Genomic DNA, 21,419 nt, shown 5'->3' with positions numbered 1-21,419 from the left:
GGCAGGGCTCACTTGATCACTCATTCGCCAAACATTTGCCAGGTCCTGCTCTGACTTGGGGGGTCCGGAGAGGAAGAGAATACAACGCTAACCCTTCTTTTTTCCCCCACCAGGTTCGAATGGTGAAAGATGGTGACCCCTCCTGGAAGCCCACTTTTATTGTGAAACCTGATGGAGGTTGTCAGGGTGATGGAATCTACCTCATTAGAGACCCCAGCGACATCCGCCTGGCAGGCACCCTTCGGAGCAGGCCGGCGGTGGTCCAGGAGTACATCTGCAAACCTCTTCTCATCGACAAGCTCAAGTTTGATATTCGTCTGTATGTCTTACTCAAGTCCTTAGACCCCTTAGAGATTTATATAGCCAAAGACGGACTCTCTAGATTTTGTACAGAGCCATACCAGGAGCCCAGCCCCAAAAATCTGCACCACATCTTTATGCACTTAACCAACTACTCACTGAACATCCATAGTGGGAACTTTGTCCATTCGGACAGCACTAGCACGGGCAGCAAAAGGACTTTTTCTAGCATTCTTTGTAGATTGTCTTCCAAAGGTGTTGACATCAAGAAGGTCTGGTCTGATATCATCTCCTTGGTGATTAAGACTGTCATTGCCCTGACTCCAGAGCTCAAAGTGTTCTACCAGTCGGACATCCCTGCAGGGAGGCCTGGGCCCACGTGCTTTCAGGTAACTATCGCCAGTCTCCGCCTGAGTCCCCAGGCTTGTCGGGGCCTGTGGAGGGCTCCCCGACTTCCTGTGAGATGAGGGGTGGGCGCGGGGGTGGGGGAGGCAGAGGCCGGCAGGGGTGGGTGCTGGTGTGGCCTTTGGGGTGAAACCTGGGTCCAGCTTCCTATTTGCTAGCTGTGTGATCTGAGGCAAGTTACTTCCCTTTTCTCACCTGTAAAACGAGACCGATAGTACCTCCCTTGAAGGATTCTTGTAAGAATTAAATGAAATAACATATATAAAGCACAGTGCTTGCCATTTATTTACTCATCCTTCCTTCTAGCATTTTTTACCACCTGCTTAGTAGAGGCCAGGCACTGTCGCAGGTACTGGAGACAGTAAGTCAGGTCTCCCCTGGCCGAGACATGGACTTTACTAATATGAGAGACAAATGATTTATGAAGCGCCTAGTATAAAGTATCACAAGTGCTTGAGTAGAGTAAGAAATGTACTGGGCCCTGGGACATTGTGGGGCCATCTCACATCCTCTAGGTGGGAGTGAGGGCGGTCTGGGAAGGCTTCGCAGGAGTGGAAGTTGGATGGAGCAGGAGACTTCTGGATAGGGCTGGGGGACACAGTGCTCCGGGGGCAATCATGCAATTCGAGGGGCTGAAAGAGGTTCCGTGTGGTTGGAGGGTGGGGTTTGCGACAGAGCTTGGAGGGAGATGAGGGAGGAGGAGGCCGGAGAGGTAGGTAGTGGCCGAGTCGCAGAAGGCTGAGGGCAGTGGGGGCCCCCAGGGCGTGGTTGCAGGGGACTACTGTGCTCAGGTTCACGCATTACAGAGAACAAACCAGATGCGGGGGGGAGAGTAGATTGGGCAAGGCTGGGAGCTGGGCGTTGGCTGATGAACCGATGGCTTTCATACAAGCAAGAGGTGGTGTTCACTTGGATTAGGAAGGCCTTGGTGCACCTACGTGACGTCCAAGTGGGGACGTTGCGTGGACACTGGACATTTGGGCCTGGAGTTCAGGAGCGAGAGCCAGGGCTGGGCTGGGATCTCATCAGTGTTCAGACAATGACTCAAGCCACACAAGGCTGCAGGGGACATGGGGCCTCAGAAGACCTCTGTGGGCACCACCACTTAGGCAAGGGAGAGGCAGCTGGGGTGTGGGGACCAGCAAAGGAGGTGAACAAGAAGGGGCTTGAGACGTAGAAGGCGTATCAGGAAGGGGAGCACCCTGAGTGCCGAGGAAGCCGTGCTTGGAGGAGAAGCGGGCAGGGAACAGCAGCGGCAAATGCCACTCGAGACCAGAACTGAAACTGCCCACTGAGCTTCGTGGTCAGCAAGGATGGTCTTCAGGGGAGTGACGGGCAGGGCCACGGTGTGGTGGGCTGAGCCGGAGTGGGGGCGGGGAGGGGGAGGGACAGAACAGGGCTCTTCTAGAGCATTTGTCTGTGAGGTGGGTGGCCGCGAAGCTGGAGTCCAGGCACTCAGCAGACACACAGGTTCCCGCCACCAGATAAGTCAGAGCGGGGAGTGGATAGTAACAACGGGCACCTCTGGGACCATCTCCATCTAATCTTTAAAATTACTTTGTGGCAATCGACGTATAACTAGAGCACACAGCACGTGTGTGTAAGCCATGGAGTGGCACAAGAAAATGGTCATCACAAACGCACCCCCACCCCAAGATCGCCAGCCACTGTGCTTGTCCCCATCCCATTTTCTTACCGACCCCCGGGGTCACACTATCCAGGATTGTATGTGTATCATCCCTTTGCTTTAAAAAACACTTTTGTTATGCACGAATGTATCCCTAAACAGTATATTGTTTCATTTTGCTTGGTTTTGAGCTTTATAGAAACACTACTTACTATATATGGTCTTTTCCAGCATTCTCTTTGGCTGCATGTTGAGGTGGGGGTGCTGGGGCTGTTTTGTGGGCCCTGCTGTAGATGCCAGAGTAAATACACACAGTCTGTCTGGGCTGTTCCTCATGCTCCGTCTAAGGCAGGAGAGCACCAGGCTGTGTGGGGCAAGAAGGAGAGGAGAGGCATGGAGCAGGTCTCTAATGGCTGGGCTATTAATTCAATAACAAAAGAGGGGGCTGGTCCCCAGGGGCAGGCACCAGACAGAGAGGCTCCCTCCGGAGCACCGGTCAGCAGGGTTCCCAGGCAGGCTGGTGGGATCCTTTGGAGGGCGGTTCCTGCAGTGACCAGTTCCAGGAGGGGATGGCTGTCATCTGGAGATCTGCCCTTAGGCACGTGGACCCCAGGCTTTGGGTCGCAGGTGGGATGTGCAGCTCAGACATCAGGCAGGCAGCTTCGGTCATTAGGAGGTGTAAGGGGCAGGATTTAGAGATAGGAACAGAGAAAACACGTCTTATCCGAAGCCGTGAAAAGGCTGGGGACGGGAGATAGTTGCAATGTGGAGGCATCCAGGGGTCATCCCAGGGGGACCATGTGGTCACATCTGTTTGACAGTGACAGCTATTCCAGGAGTGTCATGTGGGCCCGGCATGCACAGCCAAGCCACACGGCCCCAGCACAGTGCGGTGGGAGGGCCAGGGTGGTTGCTGGCTGCCTGTCTGGCTGTGGACAGGCGGCATGAGGCAGACACTGAGGTGGGGCCGGGGGCCTCTGCTCTGGGGAACTGGGGGCAGACAGGGAGGGAGCCACTGGTTTGGACAGATCACGTCTAGCGGATGGAACCACAGCCCTGTGTCTGTTTTCCATTGCTTGACCACACTAAATGCTTCCAGGCCTCAGGTCAGGGGGTGAACCCTGGGCTGGAAGGGACACTCGAAGGGAGAAGCTCTTCCTGTTTCCAGCTGTGTGACCCTGGGCAAGCTTCTTCGCCACCCTGGGCCTCTGTCTCCCTCTCTGAATCACCTACACTCACCTCCTCATCTGCCTTCTTAGGGCTAGTGTGAAGTATTATAGGTGAAAAACTTCGGCATATATAAAGTGCTAGATGTTTGAAATTTGGTTTACCCTGCATTTCAGATTCACAGTGATTGAGAAAATACTATTCTTTTTCCGTTGGAGGCCTCTCTTAGTTTCTATATTCTTATCACTTGGTAAAACACCTGTTAGTTTGGGTCTCAAAATACCTGAAGTGATTTGAAACCCAAGGATGCGAGGAGAAGGTAGGATTCTGCTTTTGAGTTGCTGTGTGATCTTACATGAGTCACTTCACTTCTCTGTGCCTCAGTTTCCTCACCCTCCTTACAGGGTCGTTGTCCGCCCCACAGGAGAGAAAGAGCACAAAGGACTTTGCAAACTATAATGTGCTGTGCGTGTATAATGAATTCTTTCTCTGTCGTGGAGCCGCCTTTGCCTGTAGCCCGGGCCCAGCCCACGCTGCAGCATTCCAGGACATAAACTCTCGCCAACCACATTACGTTCATCTTCAGCATGTGATTGTGACCCCTTTCCAATCACAGCCACAATAACTACTTGGGAAATTGTGGTGGCCCGGAGCAGCCGCTGGCACAGCTCAGGCTGTGGGCAGTTTTCCTGTAATCTGTTGCCTAGGAACGTGGCTGCCCTGTCATTCTAGCCCAGCCCCCGTCATCACCCAGCCACTGCCACCCCCCTAACTGCCCCCCCCCACGACACATCCTCCTGTCAGTCTTCCTGGGGGCAGCAGTGTGACGCTGGCTTCAGCAGTAAGGTCCATCTGGGGGTAGATGATTCATGTGGCAGAAAAACACATGCAGAGGAAAAGCTTTCAGCTCAGCTTTTCAAAAACATTCTTTCCCAATCCCATTGCTTGTTCTCTATCTTCCTTTAGCGCTGTGTCTAATTCTCTCCTCGGCTCATGATCCTTTCCCTCAGATGTCTGGAGGAGACCCCTTTCCTACAGCCTAAGGTGCTTCTCTTTCTTCCCTGTTCTTTTGATCTCCTGCTTGCCTTCAGCCCCAAACGCCCCACAGGAAGGGGATGCTGAAGCAGCCTTGTGGCCCCATGAGGACTTGGGTTTTGCCCTCAGATGCCCTGGGTTTGAGCTAATACCAACTCCTCTTTCCGGCTGCTCTAGCTGGTGAGCTTGCAAGTTAACCTTTCTTTGCCTCAGTTTCCTTATCTGGCCCGCCACGCAGAGCAGTTCGTATCTCTCGGAGAGTCTGTGCATTCCCAAGCCTGCATGTTTGTTCTCCTGTCTTGGCCGGGCATGTTCTCTCTAGTCCCTGTTTAATTTTTGGAATTCAGAGCTTCCGTCAAGGGGCTGCTTACATCCCTCCTTCTCTGTAAAGCCTTCCTTGACCACTTCTGATACATAAGCTATAAGGAATGTTCCCTGGGCATGTACTGAGATGAGTCCCCAAGCTAACTGTGGGGCATGTGGTCATGGGTATGACACAGTCCTTGCCCCTAAGAGGGGCACAGGCTAGCGGGGAAGACCGACACCTGGGGATCACAATTCTTTGTCATAAATGCTGTAGGAGGGCCTGTGCACAGAGAAGGGAGTAATTAACTTTGCCTGACCCAATCAGGGAGGGCTTCCCAGAGGAGGAACTGTTTTAGCTGGAGCTTAAGGCTTAGAGAAGAATTTGCCAAGCAGAAGGGGGTGAGGGACCCCACAGTGGCCTGCTTTTCCTTCCAGCTCACTGGCTGCTGCTTCTGTGCCCCTTCTTCTTGAGCTTCAGTGTTGGGGACTCCCAGGACTCAGTGCTTGGAAAGTTCTCTTACCTACAATCACTCTCCAAATGATGTCACTCAGCCCCATGGCTTTAGGTACCAGCTATATGCTGTTGACTCCTAAATTTTCATCTCCAGTCTTGACCTCACCTTGAGCTCCAGGCTGGTATATCCAGCTGCCCCCTTTCATTTTTTTCACCTGGATGTGTAGTGGGACTTTCACACCCAACATGTCCCAAATCAAACTCTTGAGTTCCCTGCCAAACCTCATCTCCCATTGTTTTCCTATTTCAGTAAATGCACGGCATTCATTTGGTTCCACAAACTGAAAACCTGAGCCACCTGCTTTGTTCTTTTCCTCTCTCTCCTGGATCTAATACATAAGCAACGCTTGCAGACAGACTTTAAAATACTCCTAAATGTAACCACGCCTGACCAGCTCCACTGCTGCCATCCTAGTCCAGGCAGCCGTCACCTTACACTTGTACCACCGCCAGAGCCTCCTAATTGATGTCCTGTTTCCCACCCTTGCTGCTTATGGCCTATTTTTCTCACTGTAGCCAGAGTGATTCTTTTAGAACATGTCAGATCAAATTACGTCCCTCGTGCAAACTCTCCCAATGGCTTTCTCGTTGCACTTAAAGTCCTGGCTCCTTACCATGGCCCACAAGATGCAACATGACCTGTCCCTTGTCTTTCTATCTGACTTCATCTCCTACCACTGTTCCTCTTGCTCACCCCTTGCTGTTGTTCAAAAGTGACCTTTGTTCTTGCTGTTCCCTCTGCCTGGAATGCTCTTCCTTAGCTCTTCAAACGATTTATCCACTTACTTCATTCAGTCCCTAACCATGCATCAGCTCTTGAGGCTTTTGCTTCTGGTCATGATGGAACAACAACTCTGGACTTAACATCCTTTCAAAAAGGACTAGAATATGGGGCAACATATGTGAAATAAGTGGCTTCAAATTTTGGACAACAGGCAGCTCTGCACTGTGATCCCTAAGAAAGTGGGGGGTGGAACTGAGGTGAGTCCTGCAGTTGCCACAACTTTGTCTGGGAGCAATCTTCAGGACATGGACACAGGGAGGAGGAGCCTAACCCAAGCCCTGTGACCTCAATGAGCTGAAGAGTTGGAGATCAAAGTTTGGGAAGGCTGAGGTGTCTGGAATCCTGTGAGCAGAATCCTGAAAAGGAGGGAGATGAGCAGGAAAATGGCTCCGGAACCTGCAGAGATCCCTGTGGTGTTACTGTGTGCAGTGTTGATCCGTCAAGCTGGGTAAAGAGTGACCAGTGGACTGATAAGTTGAACAACTTCTGGTGCTCACACAGAGCAAGGAGAGATGTTCACACTCTGAGTAGCCAGTGTGGATCATCCTTGGTGGGCATTCAGTGGACATTTCAGAGAAGTTACGCATTAATGGACTGAATCTTCCCTGGAATGAAAGTTACTCTAGACCTGATCTAGTGAAGCTTAAACAATAGGCCTTGGTGGCATCTGAGTGGCTCAGTTGGTTAAGCGTCCTACTCTTGATTTAGGCCTAGGTCATGATCTCACGGTTCATGGGTTCAAACCCTGCAATGGGCTCGGTGCTGACAGCATGGACCCTGCTTGGGATTTTCTTTCTCCCTCTCCCCTCCAAAATAAATAAATAAACATAAAAAATAGGACTTGGAGGTATCAAACTAATCTGCAAACAAGTAACTGCCAAAAAAGCCTAGCACTTTTTAAAAAACAAAACCAAGACACTCAGCATTATAATATTCACAATGTCCAGGCTCCATTCCCGTCCAGGCATTCCACAGAGCAGGTAAGGTAACCCACACCATGGGGGAAAGTCAATACAAACAGACCCAGAGCTATCAGCAATCATGAAACTAGTAGGGGAAGGATGTTACAACAACTATTATAACTACACACAAAGTTTTAAAGGAAAATATGACCTTAATGAAGAGGAGAGATGGAAGCTATTAAAAAGAACCAAGTGAACTTCCAGAGGAGAAAAATACAAATTCTGAAATGAAGAATTCACTGAATGAGATTAGCAGATTAGACACTGCAGACAAAATGATGAGTGAACTTGAAGACATAGCAATAGAATCTATCCAGAAGGAAACAGAGAGAAGAGAAAATGACAGGAAAAATAAGTGAACAGACCTTCACTTATCTCTGGTACAATATCAAGTAGTTTAACATGTGTGTATTCCCTGAGCAGAAGAGACAAGGAAGATACAGAAAGATTTTTTTTGCAGAAATGGCCCCCCAGATTTCCAAATTTGAGGAAAAAACCCTAGAAATCTGCAATCCAAGAAGCTCAAGAAACTCCAAGGAGGACAAACACACACACACACACACACACACACACACACAGACAAATCAAAGCTTAACAAAATCAAATTGTGGAAAACCAGTGATGACAAAAAAAATCTTATGTTCAGAGGAACAAAAAATAACCAAAAAGTTATTCTGATCAGAAACTGTGGAAGCCAGAAGACGATGCGATGACAAGGCCTTCCCTAGTTATCCTTCTAAACCACCAACCCTCGCCTCCACCTACCATATCACATTCATTCATCTTGTTGACTGCTTTCTCCCCAGGGCCTAGAATAGTACCGAGTATTTAGTAGGTGCTCAATAAATATTTCATCAGTAAAGTTGTCTTCCAGGCAGAAGAGTATAAAGGAGAAAGTAGTAAAGCATCCTATAACATAGTTATATATATATAGTTGAGCACAATTACAGCCCAGGATCTGCAGCGGGGAGAGGGAGGAAATAAAGCTGGAGTGTGAGACAAATGTCAGGTTGTAGAGGAATTTGTAGGACATGCTGTGAACCTCGGGCTTCACTCTGCAGGCAGGGATTTTAGGCAGAAGAGTGCTAAATCTCTGTTTGCATTTTAGAAAAATTACTCTGGCAGCCCCTTGTGCCAGGTGAACTAGATAGGTGAAATTGAAAACAGGGAAATGAATGGGAAAGCTATTAAATTAGTCCAGGTGAGAGTTGGTGCAGACCCAACTGAGGCCAGGAGCGGGATGGGCCAGCTCTGGAAAACTCTTCAGGAGGTAGAATGTTACACGAGTTGGTGAGCAGCTAGATGTAAAAAATGAAGGAGAAAGTTTTAACTTGTGTAATTAGGTGGATAAGGAATACAGGAGGCAAAGTCGATTTTAGAGAAAGGTACTGTATTAATGATCAATTGGCTGTGTAATAAATTACCTCCAAAGTTAGCGGCTTAAACTTACAAACATTTATTATCTTTCAGTGTGTGTGGATCAGGAATCTAGGCTTAGGGGACTCCCTCTGGTTCAGTCTCTTACAGGGCAGCAATGACTACAGCCACCTCAAAGCCTGACTGGGGAAGGAGCCTGGGGGGTAGGCTTCAGGCTCCCCTGGATGTTGGCTGAGACATTAGTTTCTTGTCACCTGTGCCTCTAGAGGGCAGTCCATAGCACAGCAGCTGGCTTCCCTCAGAGTTTGTGAGCAAGAGAGTTAAGAGAAAGCCTTCCAAGATGGAAGCCATAGTCTTTTTATAATCTAATAATGGAAGTGACAGCCCATCATTTCTGCCCTTTGCTGTTTTTTAGAAACAAGTCGCCGGGTGCAGCTCACACTCAAAGGGAAGAGCTTACACAAGGGCATGATTACCAGAAGGTGGGGGTCATTGAGACCATTTTAGAGGCTAGTGAGTTTGGATAGTGATACTGAGTGTGGATATGTTGAATTTGAGGACTCTGGGACCTCCCAGTTGGGACTCTGGATACAGACAGATGTATAGTTCTAGGGCTCCAGAGAGAATCCCCTCTCATTGGAATGTAGCTGGGACCTTGGCATGAGTTTACAAGTAATGGTTCAGGACCCTTTTCTTCCCAGATTGTTTTGGAATCTTCTAGAAGGGCTGAAATACAGATAACTTTGAATCCTTAGGGTACCCCTTGAGTAGGAGGTGTGCAACAGATAATTGCTGACTTAATGGCTTGCACAGGGGCAGAGTATCACGTGATTGAAAAGTCCTCTCTCTCGGGGCGCCTGGGTGGCTTAGTCGGTTAAGCGTCCGACTTTCGCTTAGGTCATGATCTCGCGGTTCGTGGGTTCGAGTCCCGCGTCGGGCTCTGTGCTGACTGCCAGCTCAGAGCCTGGAGCCTGTTTCGGAGTCTGTGACTCCCTCTCTCTCTGACCCTCCCCTGCTCACGCTGTCTCTCTCTCTCTCTCCTAGAAATAAAAATAAAAACATTAAAAAAAAAAAAGAAAAAAAAAGTCCTCTCTCTACTTTTGACAATTCTTGCTCTGCCATCAAACTGGAGAGAGATTTTCTCCTTTCTAAGCTGCAGGTTTATGATCTGCATAAAGTGGCTGTTAGACTAGATTCGTATATATATGTATATATACATATATAAGCTTTCTTCTCTAGGGATCCCAGTATATGAGTATATGAGATAGGTATGTTACTTTGATCTGACCTCCCCAGTGCTTCCCCAGGAAAGAACCCCATTTTGAAAAACACTAGACCAAATTCCCAATTTTGTGCCAGCTCTATTCCAGAATTTTATGACAAGATCAACTCCAAGTCCCTCCCAGGTCCATTATTCTGTTTATTAAGATCCATTGGTGCTGCATATTTCATTGAACTTTTGAAAAGAAAACAATTTGTATTTCCTTGAACTCCTGAAAAATATAATAAAGCACACCTTAATTAAATTCTTACTATGTTTCAGGCACTGGGCAAAATATTTTACAATGCATTATCTTTATTTGGTCTTGTCTCCCTGCTACCAGAATGTAAGCTTCATGGGGCCAGGGACCTTGTCTAGTCCACTACTATATTTCTATTTTTTTAATTCTTTATTTATTTCTGAGAGAGAGAGAGAGAGAGAGACAGCGTGAGCAGGGGAGGGTCAGAGAGAGAGGGAGATACAGAATCTGAAACAGGCTCTAGGCTCTGAGCTGGCAGTCCGCAACAGAGCCCGACGCGGGGCTTGAACCCACGAACTGTGAGATCATGACCTGAGCTGAAGTCGGATGCTTAACCGACTGAGCCACCCAGGCGCCCCCACTACTATATTTCTAAAAGGTAGAATAGTTCCTGGGTTATAGGAAAGCATTCAATAAATATTTTTCTAATGAATGAACTAAGGTAAGTACTATTCTTAGTCTCATTATACAGATGAGGAAACTGGGGCTTAGAGTTGCTAAGTAACTTGCTCATAGTTACACAAATTAAAGGCAGAGCTAGGATTTGAAATGAGCTCTTCTGGACTCTAAAGCCACATAATGCCATTTCTTATTGGTGGGATCACTAGGAAACTGGGAAGGGAGCTAGCATATATTGAGTACGTCCTAACTGATGAGCATAATCCTAGGTACTTTTTGCTTCCATAATCAGCTACCCTGCAAGGCAGCTACTCTTAGCTCCCATTTTTCATGGGTATATGAAGCTCAGACAGGCTAAACACGGCACCTAGAGTTGTCTAGCTAGTGTGAGAGATGGAGGTAGGATTGGAGCCAAGTATTTCTGACTCCAAAGCGTTTCTATACAAGACCCTACATATTCAAATACATGCACCAAAGTTTAGGTTCTAGAAAATAGCTTGCCATGAGTGGCTGCAGATCAATATGGCAGATAAGCTTTTGCCTTCTCCCACTTTCCTATAGCTTTATTTCCATGGAACCACTGTGCATTGAACTGAAGGAGCCCACCAGGCTTAGAAAGAGTGAGTCCAGGCTTCTAAGATGTAGCAGAAAGCAGCTGATGACTAAGGATGATAAATGCAGGCACCAAAGCCTGCCATTCTCTGTAGCCTCATCAACACCACATGCCTCAGCCCTAGTCTGCAGTTAGACTGATGATGTCACCAGAGTCTCCTAAAGGCCTCATCACTCATAGCCACTTGCCATATATTATTAAGTGGATCTATAATGCATGTAACATTTTCTACTGAATTTCCATTCCTTTCTTTTCATGACCAGTGAAAGAAAAATAGAGCAAGGATGACTTTTTCCAACTTCTCATCCTCATTGCCCTTCACTGAAGAATAACCTCATCTTGAGTTACCCCCAAAAATGGTCATCCAGGCTCTGATTTCATTAATAAGAATGAAGCTACAGTTGGATAATTATCATCTGACTCATGCACATTCTGTATAGACAAGTAAATGGATTTCCCCTCATCTTTTTTCCTGATCCACAGAGGAGGGGATACAGCTGTATCTCTTTCTTTTTCTCTCCTGTATTCTCCACTTTATTTTTTGAAACTTTGGGGCTGTGTCAATTATGTCAGAAGCTTTCTACCTTATCACCTCCCAGAGAGATAAGGAGAGTCCTCCCAAGAATCTGACGTCCTTGTGGTATGAGACTGAATCTAATTAGAACCTGTGATTTTGAGGATCGGGAGATGTTATGCAGGTGAAGGGCTGTTTGAGGCAGAGAGAATGAGAGGTACAGGGTGGCTTACCCCGTCCTAGGGCTTGTGAGAAACTAAAGGAAGCCAAAGCCAAAGTTGCACCTGAAGCAGCACGCTAAATGGAAGGGCAAATGTCAAGGACAAATGGTGTTAGAGTTAGCCTTGGGTGTGGGTCTGTGCAGTGACACAGCACTCCTTGCTCAGAAGGGCTCTATGACCGGTTTAATGCTCCATCATGAAATTGTCAATACTTTTTGAACAACCCCATTTCCCTTTTCATCTTGCACTGAATCCCACAAATTATGGAACCAGCCTTGCGTGGGTGTGAAATCCAACTCGGTCACTTACTGGCTAGGTGATCTTGGGGAATTCCATTGGCCTTTCTGAGATGCAGTTTCTGCTTTTGTTAAATGGAGATCAGGATCCCTCCTTCAAACACACCATCATGTGGACTAAATGAGATTATGAATAATTGGTGCCTAGTAAACATTCCCTTTCCTTAGCTAAGGAGGATCTATCAGAATCATCCGGGGGAGGGGTTGTTTTTCAAAATTTGTTGGCCTGGGCTCCACTCTGAAAGATTCTGCCTCGTAGGTGCAAGCTGGGTGAAATGTAGTGGTTTTGAAAGGGCTCCTTAAGTGATACTGATATACATCTGAGGTTATGAAAGGTGGCCTTGGGTTTTCAGAGATCTAGCTAAGAAGCAGCTTAATAGAGGAGAGCAGATGGAGAGGTAGAAATTGATGGACCACTACTGATCCTCAACATAATAAAAAACCTGTTAAGGAGGAAAGAGGTCACCGATATTGCTGAAATGCACCAGGAGAACTCATCCCATCTTCAAGGTTCCCACAAAATGTTCTGCTGTCCATTTGGTCTGATAGGAACAGCCAGAGGCAGAGGGGCTGTGGACAAGAGAAGCAAGGTCAAGGCCCAGGTTGGGGGCCAAGCTTGCACTTATCGTCACCTTAATGACCCTAACACCATACTCAATTTCTGAAAAGAAATTGTAGTGGGAGGGAGTAACCCTGAATTATGTTTCTCCTGCCCAGATTCTAGGCTTTGACATCCTTCTGATGAAAAATCTGAAGCCTATTCTACTGGAAGTAAATGCAAATCCCAGCATGAGAATCGAACATGAGCAAGAAGTGAGTACTTTAAACGTCTCGTGGAGTATATCGCCATACAAATGCACACGCCCTCTCTCACTCAGCAAAACGAGACTCAGCATTCTCAGATTTGCACAGCAAACTTCTGTTCAAGTCTAAATTCAGTTTTGTGGAGCTCTGAACAGAGTCTATAAATATAATTCCTACCCGACCCCTGGTAGCTTCTCAGCATGCCATTCTTCCAATTTTTAAGGTCTGCAGACACAGAAGCAGCTGAACCTTTCCATCAGTTTTGACATGAACTAATTAGTTAGCCTCGGGAGATGAACTAATTGAAATTCTAGGACTATGATTTAGCCACGTCGACATACTTGAATCACTAAGATAAATAGTACTTCCAACAGTGGTTATTATTTTTCCTCTCCCACCCCCCTTAAAGATGCATAAAAGAGACTGGAAGGCAATATATCAAATACCAATATTGGGTTTTGGGGGGATTATGTGGATTTCTTTAATTTTCTTAACACCTTCTATATTTCCAAATTGTCTGCAGCGAGCGTGTATGATTTTGATAATTAGAAAAACATAGTGCTCCTTATGTGTGTATTTCCACTTTACCTATTTTGTTGATCCGTTAAAGGAAGCTGACATTGTAAAAATAACATCAAGGGGGCTTTAAAAAATTCTCTCCTATAGATTAGCATAACCAAAGCCTTAACAGTATAGGAAGCTGGTGCTGATAGGTACTTGGTACCGAATCACTCTCTCTGCTGTTAACACTGAGTCCTTACCCATTCAAGCTTTCTCCAGGGGTCTTTGAAAATGTCCCCAGCCTTGTCGATGAAGAAGTGAAGGTGGCCGTGATCAGAGACACATTACGCCTCATGGATCCACTTAAGAAGAAAAGAGAGAACCAGTGAGTGTATTTTATATCATTTATTTCTATCCACTCTGCTGGCGGTGTCCTGAGCAGCTAAGGTCTCTTAGAACATTGTAACACTGTGAGTGAGGTTTACATATTAAACCGTCTCAGCCATCATATTTTCATTTGTGGACATCAGCCTCCAAACAGAGTGACTTACAATCAGGAGATGGAGACTCTGTATATGAATCTGACGTTTGGGATTCAGCTGGATGAATTTTTAGCTGATTGTTATCTGAATCTGGAAAGTCTCTTCTAGAACCCACTCTCCCCTGAGATGACGTCTCTTCTCACCCACCACTGTTCACGTAGAGCTTTTCCTGGAAATGCCCGAACATAACGGGAGGGTAAAACAAAACCCAGGAGAGGGCCACAGGTTTGGACGTGATAAGGATCATTTCGTTTTTACTTTCTTCCTGACGTTTACACTCTTGCAGGATAAGCTTTTCGTTTCAACATTTCCAGAGCCACTTGAAGGAAGTTCTGGACGTTCTGTAATCTTTACAGCTATTGTTCTTTTCCGTCCCACTGACCCCAGGGCGCGTTATCCCAGTTGGGCATTGGTGGGAGTAGGTGCCTTGCCCCTTCCTCCCTGGAATCACCCCGGAAATGAACGGCATTTCAATTGGGTATTTTGTTTTGTTTTTATCAGATTCCTGGGTCTCACAAAGTAAATATCGTTATGCTTGTTTTAGGCAGAAAAATCAAAGCACTCCTTGTCTCCCCGCTACTCCCCCTGCCACGGACAAATCAGCTTGACCTAAAGGCTCGCAGACAAATAAAGCACTTGTCAGCTGTGGTTCAACACCAGAAGGAACATTGACTTCCCTTTCCTAAGCAAGTGGTGTTTTGCAGGTTCCTCTACTGCAGCACCTCATCAGCTGGGCTCAAGCCCAGACAGTGCTAGAATATTCAAGCAGCGATGCTTCTCCCTTGGCTGCACGTTAGAACCATCTGGAGAGCTTTCATAAATACCAGGGCGAGGGCCCCCATTCTAGAGATGCTGATTTTAATGAGCCTGGGCTGGAGGCCTGGCCACAGACGTGTTTTAGGTTCCCTAGGCAATTCTACCGTGCAGCCAAGGTTGAGTGCCACCGCCCGGCAGGAAATGTCACTCAGTAGGAGCATTTGTCATATTCTGAGTTGGGCTGGATGGGGCCCGCTCTGTCGAGTGCTGCTCCTGGATGTTCGCCGCGGGAAGCACAGGTTGCCATTGTCGGCAAGGCCTGGCTGCGGACCTTCACCTGCAGTTCGGAGGGCCAGGCCTGCCAGTGTGGCTTCCGCCGATGAGAGCTTCAGAGTGGTGGCCTGTCCGCTCTGCCCCGATGGGGTGTGGCCCCAGCACTACAGGTAACGTACCCACCCGTACGTGCACCTACCTGCTTTCGTTAGTCATCCCTACGGGACAGCAGCAGATGGATTGCAGTTTGGTCAGATTAATTGCAATAAAACCCATTCCTTGGATATCTGTTCTCTAAGGGTTATTGATCTCTCTGATAGAGATTAGGTCTGGAGAGATTGTGTAGCACTGTGGCCAGGTTTCGGTGGCTCTCGGTGTCTGTATGGCACGCTGGGACAGCTCTTTAAAGATGACTTCGACACATAGCAGTCCGATTTTGTGTGTGTGTGTGTGTGTGTGTGTGTGTGTGTGTGAGCAAATCCAGAGGCCATGGTGTGGCCACCAAAACCGGGAAAAGATATAAAAGTATCACTATATTTTCACATCAAATGGTATTGAAACATGATTAGCTTTCTTCTTGTTTTAGTTTTTTTGTTTTTTGTGTGTGTTTTTGTGTTGTTTTGGGTTTTGTTTTGTTTGTTTTTGTTTTTTTACCTACACCTGGCATTCTGTATCATGTCTGTGAGCTACATAACTAAAATTTAATAGCAATGGGGCACAGGACCACAGGAAAGATGGGAAAGGCGTTTGCCGCTTGTCAATCATAAGTCGCAGAACCTTGTTTTAGCTGAAGGAGCATTGGCTTTTTGAAAAATTGATAACCGGGAACAGGTAAAATTTCTAGAAACTGACTTCAATTCTGATATAAAAGCCTTTCATCTCCCCCTTTTCTTACCTAGAATATAAGAGTGTATATTAATAGCCAAATGTCACTTACTGATAATCTTCCTAAATTTCATCTTTTAAAAAAAAACAGTAATGATTGTCCATGAAAGTACTTTGTAATCTGTAAAGTGCATTTATATGTAAGGAATTATCATTACCATTTTGGTAACTTTACCATGCAGATAAAAACGGCTAAAATTATCCTCAACTCCTCTGTGTAGAAATGTTTCAGAATAACTTGAGAAAGCATCATACTTATGCCCACAGAAAATGCCCAGTGTCGTAGTGCTGAATCATACGTGAGACCAGGTCACTCTGCAGAAAGTGAAGTCACTAGGCTTCTGAGATGGGAGGGAGCTTTCAAAACCAGAGTGTCTTGTGTTTAAATAGGATCCGGCCTAAACCTTTATTTTTTTAAATTTATTTATTTTTATTATTTTTTTATGTTTATTTTTGAAAGAGAGTGGGAGATAGAATGTGAAAAGGGGGAGGGGCAGAGAGAGAGGGAGACACAGAACTCAAAGCAGGCTCTAGCCTCCACTCTGTCAGCACAGAGCCCAATGCGGGGCTCAAACTCACGAACTGCGAAGATCATGACCTGAGCCGAAGTTGAGCGCTCACCTGACTGAGCCACCAGGGCACCCCTTAAATTTATTTATTTTGAGAAAGAGTGTGTGTGTAGGGGAGGAACAGAGAGAGAGTGAGAGAGAGGGAGGGAGGGAGGGAGGGAGGGAGAGAGAATCCCAAGCAGGCTCCATGGTGTCAGCACGGAGGCTGATCCGGGGTTCGATTTCACAAACCATGAGATCATGACACGGGCTGAAACCAAGAGTCAGTTGCTCAACCGACTTAGCCACCCAGGCGCCCATGACCTAAACCTTTAAAAACAAATGATACCCTAGCTTTTCTCTACAACTCTTCAGCAAATGAAGGTCCACAGTGTCCCTCACTACTTCCACTTGAGCACACGTCGTCAGCAAGACCACTGAGGTGAGTCTTCACTCTCCTCATACAGACTGAAGAAAAATGGTAGATAGACGTCCTGACCTCTTCATGCCTCTCAGCTTCTCTGGGAAGGTGCAGAGGGGACGTGTGTCCATGTGCCAGAAATCTTCACACACCTCAGTGCTGACAGGCTGGGGTCAGTGTCCTGGTGGGACTGAAAGCGGCTTCCATGGGCACGGAGCTGGTGACTGCTGGGACCCATCCTGGCCGAGCTGGAGGCTGTCTCCTGAGCTTGCATAGACGAGACTGAAGTTCTGATATTGGGGACACTGAGGAGCTGGGCAGCCTCCGTGTCCTTTTCTATAAAATGACATTTAAATGAAACAACATGAAAAACTGTTCACAGTAGCCACTTAATCATGTTTAGCTCACCACTCAACAATAAAATAATCTACTAGAGTATGAAAAAAACCCCCCAAAATAAAGCTTAGCTATTGTTATCTTTCCTGGTATACTTAGAGTGGAATTCTGAGTTAAAAAACCAGTGACGTATCCTAAAATTGAAGCTGCTAGACCAGTGTGGACATTGGAGCTATTTGCCCATGGAAGGTTCCGTTCCTGAGTAGCAAGATGTTACTGGCCCAGCCACATTTATTTGTTGGATTAAGAAAAAATATCATTGGCCCCTGAAGGAATAAAATAGCTGTCATTATGACAACTCTTTTGAACTATGATAACATTTTATAACATGTAGTGTCTCTAATTTACACATTAGGGTTCTTTGGAGGCATTGCAGGGACATGGGAAGGGGGGCTCATGGGGTGGGACGCTGGAAATATCATATATCTTTTTTAAAAATTTTTAATCTTTTTTAAAGTATCTTTTTATTGAGAGAGAGACAGAATGTAAGTGGGGGAGGGGCAGAGAGAGACGAGACACAGAATCTGAAGCAGGCCCCAGGCTCTGAGCTGGCAGCATGGAGCCTGATGCGGGGCTTGAACCCATGAACTGTGAGATCATGACCTGAGCTGAAGTCGGATGCTTAACTGACTGAGCCACCCGGGCGCCCCTGGAAATATCATATATCTATACATACACACACATATATGGACGTAAAATTCACATAATATAAAATTAACTATTTAAATTCCATGGCCCCTAGTACATTCACAATGTTATGCAACCACCACCCCATCTAACTGCTTCCAAAATGTCTTGTCACCCCAAAAGGAAACCCTGTACCCATGGAGCAGCCACTCCTCATTCCTACCTCCCCCAACCGACTCTCTGTCTCTGGATTGACCTATTCTAGACACGTCATATGAGTAGAATCATACAACGTGCAGTCTTCTGTGTCTGGCTTCTTTCACTTAGCATGTTTTCAAAGCTCACCAACGTTGTGGCACGTATCAGTACTGTATTCCTTTTTATGGCCAAATAATGTTCCGTTATATGGATATGTTAGATTTTATTATCCGTTTGTCTCTTGATGGACATTTGGGCCAAAGCAATTATCTATTTTATATTTTGGCATTCTACGGTAGATTTCATTGGGGAGCACAGAATTCTTTTAATGTTCTTGGTTTTCTCCAACCCCCTCATTCTACTGAGAGGAGCACAGACTATTAGAATCAGAAAGGATCTGAGAAACCATCATGGCAGTCAGCTCCCTGGTTCGAGAATCTCCTCCTGACAGAGGCGCAGCCTGTGTCCGGGTGCGGCCCTGCCCGTGGCATCAGCCAGGTCTGGGGTGAAGTTTCCCACCTCTGATCGCTGTGCCATGAGCTTGGCCAAGGCGCTTTGTTCTCTGATCTGGTCTCTAAAAACAGGGATTGCGATATCTCCCTGGCTGGATTGTCATGGTCACCATATGAAGTGACACCTGTGTGAGAGCCTCATGACATCTGAGGCCCACCAAGTGGCCAATCAGGCTTCAGAATTCTCTTGATGGTGACAAGTAGGTCACCAGCCTCTGAAGCAGCCTGTCTGAGGTGCGTACGTAATGCTTCTGCACACATGCATCACACAGGACAAAACCCAGATGGGGAAGGTCAGTAACTTGTCACAAGTCACACAGCTAGTTAGAGGCAGAGTGGGAACCACATCCGGGGTCTCCTGACTTCAGCACTCGTGTCTCTCCACTTTGCCACATTGTTCCACCGACCTCCAGCTTCTCCGATGAGTCAAAGCTAAGCTTGAAAATAAGGAGAAAAATCAGGAAAATCAATGGAAAGTTTTGCTTTTGTTAAGGTGTTTGGGCGCCCTCAGTCTTTTTTTATTTTTTTTTTAAATGCTATTTGAAGCAGAAGTGAATATATTGCATTCCCTGATTATTTTGAAAACAAAGTAATGATATCACCAATTGATTAATTTTTGGAAGATTGGTTTACAAATCTAAGATTGGGACCCATCTTGGTAGTATTTGCCCTCTTTTCCTGAATGTAGATATTCCTGGGAACCACACTCCTTTCTCAGGAATCCTAGACATTCAGGGCCCCAGAGAAGTGTAAGGAAGTCAGAGACAGGCAGGCTTGGAGGAATCTAAAGGGACGTTCTTGATATCGTGATGCCATGTGGTGCCTGGGAGCTTACTCAGAAGTGTGTATTTGGAACACAACCTACATAAGGCACAAAGGCCCTTTATCTCCCAGAAACACCTCACTGCACTCTCCCAGGTCCATTTACTTCCTATCACAGCAACAACCAGGTATACTGTCAGGCTGACAGGTCAGCTTTTGACCTTATCGAGACAGCTTTATCCTCTGAAGGCTTCACTGGGAGCTCAGGCTTCACTTCTGACCTTGACTCCAAGCATCTCCTCTGGATTCCGCACCATGTTTGGAGCCATGAATTAAATGAATCCCTCGATTAGGTTGATTCTATATAGAATCTAGGATAAAGACGGAACATTCTATGAGAAAAGAGACCAAGGGATCTCCCAGTGCTTCAGTTTCACAGCCAGGGCGTATACCAAGATCGAGACATGTAACTCTGTCCTGTCCTCGAGATGATTATCAAAAACACATTAATCAGAGGTCCCCCAAGCCCGGACCCCTGCCACTTAAACAGACAGTATATCCTCCTGAAATCCCCTCAGTGGTAGGGAAAAGAGGCTCTTAAAATATGTAGACTAAACATGCCTTCATAAACGCAGGATGTCATCTTTCTTATCAGAGAGTGCTTTTCTGCAAATGGTCTTTCATAAGAATCATCTAACCATGCTGACAAATGGCCCATCCATGCTTGCACAGCTGACATGTTGTTGAAATTCTGGCTTCCACTGATTCCTAAGGATTCCTTTGCAGCAAGACCCTACAGATCAGGACACACTGACCCCAGGCACCTTTGAAGATTTCCATATAAACCGGGAGCCTGAGTCACAGAGAGACGAATGTTTGCATGTTTATTTGCATTTCATTGACACCATATCAAGGATTAGAGAAACAACTATGGACTGGCAGCGAATTTGTTGAGCACCTACTGTGTGCCGGGGAGAAGACTTACAAAATGGAATTAGCTCACAGGCCAGTGGGAGAGGTGAGAGAGATCCACACATACAGACCTAAGAAGTGGAAAGTACAAAGTGTGCCCTAAAGGTAAAGACAAATTGCTAAGGGAGAAAAATATATGGAAATGTTATTTACTGATAATTAACAGATAGTTAAAAAGAAAAAAAACCTGCCAAGGAGAAGGTGGCACTTGAGCTGAGGAGGAGTAATATTTGAAACATACAAATGGACGGAGAGACATTCAGACAAAGTCACAGGGCCCTTTTGGAGGGAACTTAGGAGTTCAAATAAGCTGGAGAGGCAGGTGCATGAAGCAGATGGAGACCCAGAGGCCAGAAGGATGGCCTTGAACGGCAAGCTAAGAAAATCAAAGCTTGTTTCCAATCCAGAGTATGTGAAGGCTTGAAGGGTATCTGTGAGCCCACTAACTACACAAGATTTTGTGTATATGTGTATTTTTTTCTGGAAAAAAAGGGCAGGAATTTCATCATGTTTTCAAATAGTTGAGAGCCCAACAGTTCTATTATCATCAGAGGCTACAGGGAGCTGGAACAATTTATCCATGGTCGGGGTGCTGGGGCTTCGAGATACATTGTGCCCTCTGTACCTCGAAGCACCTCACAGTTTGGATGACAGTCAGCAAACTGGAAAAATATGAGTGCATTTTCAAGTAAGAACAGACAGCAAATGACTAATGATAAGTGCATTATGTTATGGGCAAGAAATAAAACCAAACAACTCTCTTCCATTTGGAAGTGTTTAAGCATTAAGTCAGGAGTAACCAGTAAAAGCCTCTTTTGCGTGCAGTTTGTTGAGCAGGAACCACTTCCGAGACTTATGGGGAAGGTGGAATTTCCTGAGCTTAGTGAGAGTGTCATTTCAGAGACCGTTAGGCAGGAGCCGAGTCCCTCCGCCCGCAGGCAGGCCCGCTGTCCCTCTCGATCCCGCTAGGACCAGATGGGACACTAGACAAGCATATGGCCAGTCACCATTATGGGGCAATGGCGGTGTGGAATTGTGCGTGGGCCCTTCCAGAGTTACTCCAGGTAGTGATGGGAGTGGCAAATGTATTTGGAAATCTCCTTAAGCGTTGCTTCAGTGAGCCTTAAATTTTCACATGCCTTTAAAAAGGAGTTGTTAGTTTTTTGTTAACAGTGTGGCCTG

The 21,419-nt window shown here is 46.4% G+C and overlaps 1 protein-coding gene across 1 annotated transcript in view; it reads left to right on the top strand.

Annotated features, from left to right (window-relative positions):
* TTLL11 (tubulin tyrosine ligase like 11) overlaps nucleotides 1-21,419 on the top strand; it is a 233,162-nt gene that overhangs the window by 95,232 nt on the left and 116,511 nt on the right. The window contains 3 exon segments of the mRNA XM_077769746.1: nucleotides 114-689; nucleotides 12,758-12,853; nucleotides 13,615-13,730. Coding sequence (XP_077625872.1) covers nucleotides 114-689; nucleotides 12,758-12,853; nucleotides 13,615-13,730 — 788 coding nt within the window.

The sequence above is a fragment of the Crocuta crocuta genome, unplaced genomic scaffold (assembly GCF_008692635.1).
Source record: "Crocuta crocuta isolate KB4526 unplaced genomic scaffold, BGI_CrCroc_1.0 scaffold95, whole genome shotgun sequence".
In the NCBI taxonomy this organism is placed as follows: Eukaryota; Metazoa; Chordata; class Mammalia; order Carnivora; family Hyaenidae; genus Crocuta; species Crocuta crocuta.
The sequence above is the reverse complement of the archived record's forward strand: the minus strand, read 5'-3'. Positions and strand labels throughout refer to the sequence as shown.